General features: G+C 37.3%; 1 protein-coding gene across 1 annotated transcript; it reads right to left on the bottom strand.

Annotated features, from left to right (window-relative positions):
• On the bottom strand, window positions 1,062-2,877 carry LOC104760457 (cannabidiolic acid synthase-like 1). The gene has a single exon (XM_010483380.2). The coding sequence runs from the start codon at window positions 2,847-2,849 to the stop codon at window positions 1,233-1,235; it is 1,617 nt and encodes a 538-aa protein (XP_010481682.1). The 5' UTR covers window positions 2,850-2,877; the 3' UTR covers window positions 1,062-1,232.

The following is a 10,377-nucleotide window of genomic DNA, read 5'->3' as shown; positions in this document are numbered from 1 at the left end:
TGCATCGCACAGCTCAAGGAAGGATACATCAAGGGAGATCGGACGAAGCACATACTGCCAAAGTTCTTCTTCACACATGAACTACAAAAGGCCGGAGAAGTTCAAGTGGTACAAGTACAGTCATGCGACAACTCAGCCGATCTCTTCACCAAAGCATTGCCGACAACAACATTCAAGAAGCTCACGCACAAGATTGGAATGCGGAGGCTTAAGGACTTGGAGTGATGTTTGGAACAGGGGGAGCAATGTGTGCTGTACTCTTTTTCCTTCACCAAGGTTTTGTCCCACTGGGTTTTCCTGGTAAGGTTTTATTGAGGCAGCATCCCCTAAGCACATTGCGTCGATCCCGTCCAACATGGCATGGTCATCTCGTCTAAGGGGGAGTATTGTAAAACACTTAGTGGACTCTATAGACCGGCCCATCTACAGTCCATGGTACACGGCCATACGGTCCATGTCTTGTGTCATGGCCTTTAGGCCCATTAGTCCATTAGCCTATTCTTATGTCGGTTTGGGCTTTAGCCTTTGTACTCCCTATATATATGTAACCTCCATTCGAATATGATTAATATGAACGAGAGATTTCTCCCTTTAACTCTCTAGTTTCATAGCATTTCAATATATGTATTTATTGAACATTTTCATTTATTCAAAACGATGTCAAAAAAAAAAACTTTAAAAGATAAAGAAAACAAATACTAAACCGAGTTGACCGATTATTACCAGTTTTGAACTCTTAACCCGTTTTATCGATTTGATTCACCGATTTCCTAAAATCGAGGCGCATCTTATCCAATTTTTTGAACCATGTAGATATATTAATTAGTTTGTTTCAGTATGTTTTAAACTTCAAAACTTTGTTGACTTTTCGGGTAGATATTTAAGAGTTTATAGAAAAATAAATTGTATTGTTGTGGAAGAGTAAGTTTAATAATCCTGTATTGAAGTTAAAAAGTAGTACTACAAGACCAGTTAACCACATTTCACGTTATCAAATTCATGTATCAACAACGTTCCGTAAAGGTTTCAAGAGGTTTCTTGGTCTAGTTACACTTGCTTGCTCTTGAAGAAACTGCTTTTAGTTAAACATTTAAACCATGAAATCTTTATTCCGAAACACACTTCTTATATCACAAACACACAGAGAAATCTTGAATACTTGGAGCATCATCAAGTATTCAATAAAAACACAGATGATTTCACAGATAAAAAGACTAGCTCATAGGTTATTTTTAGATGTCGTCAACGGACTTGAGCAGAGGAATGCTCTGTTCATTGCAGAAGAAATCTGTTGGATCAACACTAGTTTTCACCTTCACCAACCTCTCGAAATTGTTCTTGAAGTACTTCACTCCCCAACTCTTTCCTTCATCGTACTTTGTCTTATCTTTTCCAAGATACATCCCCAAATCCATATCCAAGAAATTGACATAAGCTCCTCTTGGAGATTTCGAAACATAAGGTGTCATAAGATCGTAAACACCCTCAACCCATTGGAGATACTTCTTTGTATCAGCCTTGTTCTTGTCTTCCTCTTCTCTCCAGTAAGCCAAATACTGAATCTCATAGAGATTTCCTTCTCGATGTGGGAATGGCGTTTCGTGCTCTGCGATCTCACTCATTCTCCCACCAAATGGAGTTAGTATGAGCTTTGCAAGTCGAGCCTCAGGCACCTCTAATTGTTTCCATAGCTCATGAACAGCCGCCTCGGGTATTGGTTCTTGAACGAAATCGTCTTTTCCTTTGAAAGATAGAGATGTACGCTTCCTATTCGCAAGAACACCAAGTGATTCTGCTTCAGCGAAATCAGCAAACCAGAGTACAGACTCAATCCAACTCATCTCTTTGCAATCTTCGATCACAAGCTTTAACTCCGGAAACTTCTCTTCCATCAAAGCCACAAGATCGTTCACGGGACCAAGATAAAGTCCAGTGAACAAAGCATGGACCATGTTTTCATTCGATCTCTCCATCGTTACGCTGATAAAAAGATCATCAGTAACCTTATCCGCAACGTACTGCCACTTGTTGATGACCTTAACAGCTTCTTTCTTCGATGTTTTCTTGACTTTAAACACGGTTACGGTTGAAGGAACATCGACTAACTGAATCTTCCATGACAGTACAACGCCAAAGCTTGATCCCCCGCCTCCACGAATCGCCCAGAAGTAGTCTTCTCCCATTGCTTGGCGGTCAAGAATCCTCCCACTCGCGTCAACAACAAGTGCATCGATTATGTTATCAGCTGCTAAACCGTATTTTCTAAGCAACGTACCGTAACCTCCGCCGCTAAACTGTCCTCCGACGCCAACGGTTGGGTGAATACTGGCTGGGAAAGCAAGAGATTTGGAGGTTTTCCCAATCTCAAAGTACAACTCGCCGGTGGTTGCTCCGGTTTGGACCCAACCAGTCCGGTCATGGACGTCTAGTGATATTGACCGAAGTTTTCTCAAATCGATGACAACAAATGGTTTGTCGTACGCGATGTAAGATAGACCTTCAAAGTGGTGACCGGCGCTGCGGATCCTTACATGGATACCGTGCAGCCGCGCGCATCTGATCACGGCTTGAACGTCACTTGCTTTAACCGGAGTTATGATTGAAACCGGTTTAGGTGTTTCGGCAATCGAGAATCTGGGGTTTTGTATGGAAGAATCTAAGATGGAGAAAAAGGAAGAGTCTTTATAGGTGTGTATGACTTTGGATCCGACGGTGTTGTCGTTCATCCGGTGAGAAAGACACCTGAGAAAGTCTTCGTGGTTAGTGGTATGAGCTGAAACAAGAGGAGGCGGAGGAGAAAGATACACTAGAAAGAGTAAGAGAGAGAGCAAAAAGCTTGACAAGTCCATTTTTAAGATAGGTGATAGTGGAGAGTGAGTGTAGAGATGGGAGTGATTTTATAGGAAAAAAAAGAGTAGAGGGAAGCCCTAGCTTTTAGGACCCTATAGAATTTTGACGTCGAAAAACAAAACCCAAATTATAAAAATTGATTAATCGTCATTTAAATTGAGTAGATTGAAATAGTTTTTTTTTCATCTTTCTAAATACAAAAACTCAGAAAAAAAACTATAAAGAAAGGTTTATGAATACTATCGAGACGATAACACCGTTAGTTTCAATGTTTGTTACCATCATCAAACGCAGTGTTTGGGGATGATTGTGCTTGTTAGCGTTTAAAAGCAATCATAAAAATGTTAAATATATATATATATATATATATATATATTAATATAAAAATGTTAAATATTGCTTCGGTTCAACGAAACAAGTAGGATACAAAACGCCCAAAAGTGGGAAGCTAAAGTCGGTAGACGATATAATGTCCCTAGAGTCAACAGCCGTAAGAAGACGAGATTTCTTCAGAAACTAAGCCCCATACAAGAGAAACAATATAAACTAGAAATACAACTCAGAACTTTTAAATTCAACTCGAAAGAGCACATAACCTTACACCAAAAACAAAAGCAAAACGACTTTAAACCGAAGCGAGATAGAACCCAAGAAAGCTAAGTAACCTCTTCTTTACAAGAAACCAGTGAATGAGATTTATCAAAGATACCCTAGGCAGGACCGGTTAACACCCACAATGACCCACCACAACCAACACTAAGAAGAGAGACCACCTGCAACTAAGAGAACATTACCCAATTTCAGAACAATCAAAGCTTCCTCTAGGAAAGGGAATGAGCCTAGAAGGAACTGAAGGCTAATTCAAAGGTATAAGGAGAGCGCGGAACAAAGGCTGGACTGACTAGAGCCCAAACCCAACCTCTATTGGCGGCATAGAAGCGACTGCAAACACCGGGAACCAGATCTACGTCGGGAGCTAAAATGGCGACATGTCCTGACTTACCCCGTAGATCTAATTGATCCAACCTCCATACTCTATACGAGAACCACCCAAACAAAATTCGCCACTCGACCGCTTCCACCAAATCTCAGAACCACTGCTTGAAAAAGATCTACGGATCCCCAATCGAAAGTCAAAAGAACTGCAAACCAAAGGAAAGGCAAAGCTAAAGAGAGAATAAGATACCCTCTTATGGCGCCGGCCACCGGAGAAGGAAAACGCATATCTGAAGGCTGTTGACGGCTAGGGCAACTCTTTCGTCGGGAGAGAAAAAAATTCTCTTTTCAGAATTACGTACTTACTTTGAGTATATCTAAGTTCCGTTGTATTCTGTTTTTTTTTCACTAAGTATTACTAAAAATATTGTTAAGGTCATAGAAATATTGTCGATCAGTCATAACTTTCAGTTTCAATTCTTATCGTCTTAAGATTTTAATATTGTTAACGTCATAGAAATACATACATTGTTTATCTACTTTAAAAAATGATTCTCCTTGTGGAGGCTTCTTCTTTTATGAATTATGTCCCCAGATTGTATATTCTATTATGCCAGATTGGGTAAAAAACAAAAAAAAATGTGGAACTTGACGTGTAATCGTTTATGGGTGAATGAAAAGTAGTTGAGCCAAAAAAAACCCAAAAAATGATTCTCCTTGTTTTATAGGATAAAGTTGGTGTGGGATGTGGATAACACTCATCATGTTTAGAAAATGGAACACCTCTTTTTTTTCGTCAATATGATTTTATTGATAACAAGGTGAGATTACAAGGTCAGATACAAGAGCTGGCAAGGATCTTAATCCTTCCAGAGGCTTAAGCGGGTGAATACAAAACACTCCTGGAGACTAAGGGGAAAAGATCCAAACAACTTAAAACATAACATCCCTTCAATTACAACCCGGATCAGAAAATAGAGACCCAAAAATAGACAATTAAAACTTAAATCTTTGAAAATTAAAACTTAAAACAGATTTGAGACAAGAAAAACCACACAAACGGATGCTAATACAAAAATCTCCTAACCGCAATACTTGACCCGGAATAAAGTGTCGTGCGACCTCTTTTTGTTGCTCCGACATGGAACTACGTAGGTGGTGAGACAGCTTCAAACGACTCTTCAGGAGGAAAGGAAGGAGATCTAGATCTACGGTGGTGAGATTTCTTCATCTGAGGCAGTGAAGAAACCAGTTGAAGACTGCCTCTCCCATGGAGGACGGCCAGATCTGAAGATGCGCCTATAACACAAGAACCAAGCCATTAACCTAAAGATGGGAAGATTTAAGCTTTAAAATTCTAGATCTGGAAAACTAGATCTGATGTCGTTGGAAGAAAAAAGAGAGGGATGTACCGATAAAAGGAGAAACAAAGCTAAAAAAGGAGAAAAAACCCGACTCCGGTGCTGAGAGAGCCACCGGAGCCGGTTAACCTAGACTGGCGGCGAGTTTTTGTTTAGTGAGAAGGGAAAGCGTTTCGAGGGTTTTTAGGGAGAGAGAGGAAAAAAAAAGCTTCAAAACGAAATGGAACACCTCATAACCGTTAATAATTGTGTAGTTATTAGTAGAATTTAATATACCGTGAAACAATATTTTTATATCTTTATAATTAAATTAACTAAATTCAACATGTGTAATATTTTCATATATATAGGTGTTAACAAAATAATAAATGATAATTTATCTTTTTTTTTGTTAAAGATAAATGATAATTTATCATATTGTAGAACTGGGTTAATAATATTTTAAGTTTATTTGAATGTCAATATAACCCGTCCCATGATATTTAATAAGTTTATTGTTTCATTTGTATGTAAACATCATTTTTTTTTGGTCATCTAAAATTTTATTATAACTTGTTTTGGAACCAAAAATGGATTACAAACATCTAAAAGAGGGACACTTAAGCCGGCGGAAAACTAAATTTTCCTACAGTCAACTGTCGAAGGAAAAAGAAATTCCTCAGAAAATAAACTAAGCTCTATCGAAAGGAGACAATAAACTGAACTAGAAATATAATAACTGAAAGTTTGAAGCATATGAAGATGTATTGGATGGCTGAAGTAGTGTCTGTGTGATTCAAGACGTGATACAAGATTGTTGTTGTTTTATGTGCGTGAGAAGTTTCTAGAAGGTTTGAGAAGGCAATATTGAAGGAAGATTTGATGATGAATTGAAGAGGAAAACTACTATTTATTGGGTTGATTAAATTGGAGGTTTACAAGGAAAAGGAAAATAGCAAAAAGGAAAAAGTCCTTTTCTTATGGAATTTGGAAATCTTCTCCTATGGTGATTAGGAAGTCTTGATGGGTATATAAGGAGGTGTTACGCACATCCTAGAGAAGCAAGAGAGCTGAGGCATAAAGATAAATCCTAGGGAGCTTTCTGTGTTTGTGTGCGACTTAGTTTCGCGGTTTAGTGCTTGGGTTGTTCAAGCTTCTTTGTTCGTCGGTGTGACGTATGTGTGAAGGTTTCTCAAGAGAGTTGAAGATCTAAAGTCTAGGCTCAGGAGGAGTTTAGCCCAAGGTTAGGTTATCTTGGTTTGAATCTAGGCTCAATGTGAGTTTAGTTAAGCGTAGAGATTTATCCTTAAGATTTCATGTTATAGAACGGAACAGTGAATTAAGAGGGTTGTGCTTGATTTACGCGTTTACGAATAGGTTGTATTTGCTTTCTTGTTCTAGTGGAATCGAAATCTGGACGTGGTCTCTGGGAGTAGGAAAAACCGAACCTCGTTAACAAAGTTCTTGTGTTTTTTACTTTCTGCACTTTATTATTGCCTCATCCGCATTTACAAGTGGTATCAGAGATTAAGTCTAGTTTCGGGTAAATCAAGTGTGAGGGTAGTTCAGGAAGTAAGACAAAGCTTTGAATCAGTTGTGATGACTTCATACAGAGAAGGCACGTCTATGTCAAGACCACCGTTGCTTGATTCAACGAAGTACGGGTATTGGAAGGTTCATATGCAAGCGTTTATTAGTAACCTTGATGAAGATTGCTGGAATTCGATTAAGCTTGGTTGGGAGCCTCCTAAAGTTGTGGATGAGAAAGGGGTTGAGAGTTTTAAGCCCAGGGATAAGTGGACTACTGCAGAGAAAAAGCTATCAAGCTGTAATTCGACAGCCAAGACAACGATTTACAATGCTATTGATTCAAGCCACTTCGAGTTAATTTCTCAATGTGTATCAGCTCAGAAAGCATGGAAGTCATTGGAGAATATGTTTGAGGGTACTTCAAGTGTTAAGAGAAAAAAGCTGGATATGTTGGCATCACAATTTGAGAATCTAAGGATGGAAGAAAAAGAAACTGTGGCTGAGTTCAGTGGTAATTTATGTGATATATCTAATGAGGTTTTTGCTCTTGGAAAGCAGTACAAAGACAAAAAGCTTGTGAAGAAACTGAAGTGATCTGTTCCTGCAAAATTTGAGTCAAAAATTTCTGCAGTTGAAGAAGCTCATAATTTAGATGAGATGGCTTTTGATGAGTTTGTTGGGATTCTAAAGGCTTTTGAATTAAGCAAAGCATATGAAGCTGAAGGAGTAAAGAAGAAAGATGATGAAGTTAATGAAGCAATAAAGAAAGAAGTTGACATTGAAGTAGCTCTTAAGGTATCATCTTGTGAAGATTCAATGGCTATGTTATCAAGACAATTTGCTAAAATTTTGAAGCGTAAGGGCGAAGAGAAGAAAAGCAGAATGGGTGAAGAGAAGAAAAGCAGAATGGGTGAAGAGATGAAGACTTCATCAAAGAATGTTCAATGTTTTGAATGCAAAGGATACAGTCATGTACTATCTGATTGTGCCAATCTACAAAAGCATAAGAAGAAGGCTATGAATGTTGTTACTAGTGATTCTGAAACTGATTCAGATAAAGAAGAAGAACTGTAGAATTTTGTGGCATTTACAACTTTTGAAGATAGTTCTGAATCAGTGTCTGTATCAGCGTCTGCATTAGTGTCTGCAACTGCTTCTGAATCTGCAACAAAACCTGCAACTGCATATGAACATGAATCTGATAGTGATAGTGATGGAGAGGATATGAGTTATGAAGAGCTTGGTAAGAGTTATGAGAAGTTGTATGCACATTGGCTTAAGGTAGTTGATGATAATTCAGTTTTGATTAAGGAGAAGCTTGAATTAGAGGCTAAAGTCGTTGAAGCAGAGAAATATGCAACATAGAAGGGAGAAAAAGCATTACAAGCTAAAGTGCAGCTTGTAATGGTACAGAGAAGTTGGATCACATTCTGAGTATTGGCAAGACAGATAAGTGTGGCCTTGGATATGAAGGAAAAGTTTCAAAATCGGATCCAGTGTTTGTTTCAAGTGGAAAAATCAAGTCTGCATCATGAATTGTGTCAGAGACTGCTTCAAAGACTGCATCAAAGACTGCTTCAGAGACTGGTTTTGTGAAAGAGCAGAATGCACCTAGAAACAATTTTCGACCTGTTTGTCATCATTGTGGTGTTGTTGGGCATATTAGGCCAAGATATTTCAGATTGTTGAGAGAGAAGAGCCAAATGGAGAATGCTTATGATGTAAGGTTTCATGGTCCTACATGTTATCATCGTGGAGTTCAAGGACATATCCAGAGGAATTGTTTCAGATTCATTCAAGGAGTCAATCATGGAGGTCTAAGGCGCAATAAGATATGGGTTAGAAAAGATAATTTCATTGGAGGTGGTGTACTAGGATATCAACCGCGTATTGCAAAGCGGGGAGAATTTTCCAGTTAGTTTTGACCATGTTGTGACTCATTCAGGGGGAGAATGAAGATGTGTTTGGTGATGTGTTTAGGTGTTTGAACTGATGAGTTCACAAGCATAGTCAAAAAGGGGGAGAATGAATATGTATTGGATGGCTGAAGTAGTGTCTGTGTGATTCAAGACGTGATACAAGATTGTTGTTTTTTTATGTGCGTGGGAAGTTTCTAAAAGGTTTGAGAAGACAATATTGAAGGAAGATTTGAGGATGAATTGAAGAGGAAAACTACTATTTATTGGATTGATTAAATTGGAGTTTTACAAGGAAAAGGAAAATAGCAAAAAGGAAAAAATCCTTTTCTTATGGAATTTGGAAATCTTCTCCTACGGTGATTAGGAAGTCTTGATGGGTATATAAGGAGGTGTTAGGCACATCCTAGAGAAGCAAGAGAGCTGAGGCATAAAGATAAATCCTAGGGAGCTTTCTGTGTTTGTGTGCGGCTTAGTTTCGCGATTTAATGCTTGGGTTGTTCGTCGGTGTGACGTGTGTGTGAAGGTTGCTCAAGATAGTTGAAGATCTGAAGTCTAGGCTCAGGGGGAGTTTAGCCCAAGGTTAGGTTATCTTGGTTTGAATCTAGGCTCGGTGTGAGTTTAGTTAAGGGTAAAGATTTATCTTTAAGATTTCATGTTATAGAACAGAGCGGTGAATTAAGAGGGGTGTGCTTGATTTACGCGTTTGCGAATAGGTTGTATTTGCTTTCTTGTTCTAGTGGAATCGAAATCTGGACGTGGTCCCAGGGATTAGGAAAAACCGAACCTCGCTAACAAAGTTTTTGTATTTTTTACTTTTTGCGCTTTATTATTGTCTCATCCACATTTACACCATATAATTAAAAAAAAACTAACAAATATAAACTAGTTAGCAATTTGAATTTGCTGCAAATGGATCTCACCAAGATAATAGAGTAATATTGACTATAAGAAAATGAGTAGTGAGATCCATTTGCAGCGAGGGAGATAAACAATTACATAATTAAGCACTTGCATGTTTTTGTGTGTGGAAACAAAATATTGCAAGGCATTTTTAGTTTTTGTGTGCTGATATTTTTATTTCTAATCATAAAAACCAACCAAATTACATAGGATACATGATGCGATGAGTCTTCTACGCGTAGACTTATTTTTTGCGTACCTTGGTACTCGGCTTTTGATTCTTAGAACATTTACAGTGGTAGTTTTTAACGAGATTTTACCCATAAAAAGATATAAAATATTAAAAAAGAAAAAAAACTATGAGTTTTCCAAATGAAAAATTTTGAAAATTTTATGAGAATCTCATTTAATAAATAGCTGAATATAATTGGTTCTAAATTTTGTTTAATAATATAATGCATGCATGCTCCCTCTGTTCAATAATATAAGATGTTTAAAAATATTTTCTTTTTCATTTTATAACATGTTTTTCAAATTTTAATGTTATTTAATTTGATATTTTTGTTTTAAAAAAAAACAATTCAAACATGGTTTGCTGCACGATTCTATTAAATTTAGCATTCATATTTTCGAAACAGATTTGTAAACAAACGACCATGCACCTGCATTGTAAAAACGTTTATTTTTCTTGAATTTAATTTAACATTATATTCAAAAAAAAACAATTCGACAGTCATTTTCACAGTTAATTGCATTGTATTTCATCTATATATTTGATATTTTTAACTAAACATTTGATATTTTTGAATGAATAGAGTAATATTATATCTAAAGTGATCGTAAATGTTTTTCCTTCTTCCACAAAACATAAATTTGAATATTTTTTAGGTTATTTCAGAAAA

The sequence above is a fragment of the Camelina sativa genome, chromosome 18 (genome assembly GCF_000633955.1).
Source record: "Camelina sativa cultivar DH55 chromosome 18, Cs, whole genome shotgun sequence".
Lineage (NCBI taxonomy): Eukaryota > Viridiplantae > Streptophyta > Magnoliopsida > Brassicales > Brassicaceae > Camelina > Camelina sativa.
Note: the sequence above shows the minus strand (reverse complement) of the source record. Positions and strands in the feature narration are given on the sequence as shown.

What these genes read in the sequence shown, in the direction of transcription:
- LOC104760457 (XM_010483380.2), bottom strand. Translation starts at nt 2,849, where the DNA reads ATGGACTTGTCAAGCTTTTTGCTCTCTCTCTTACTCTTTCTAGTGTAT.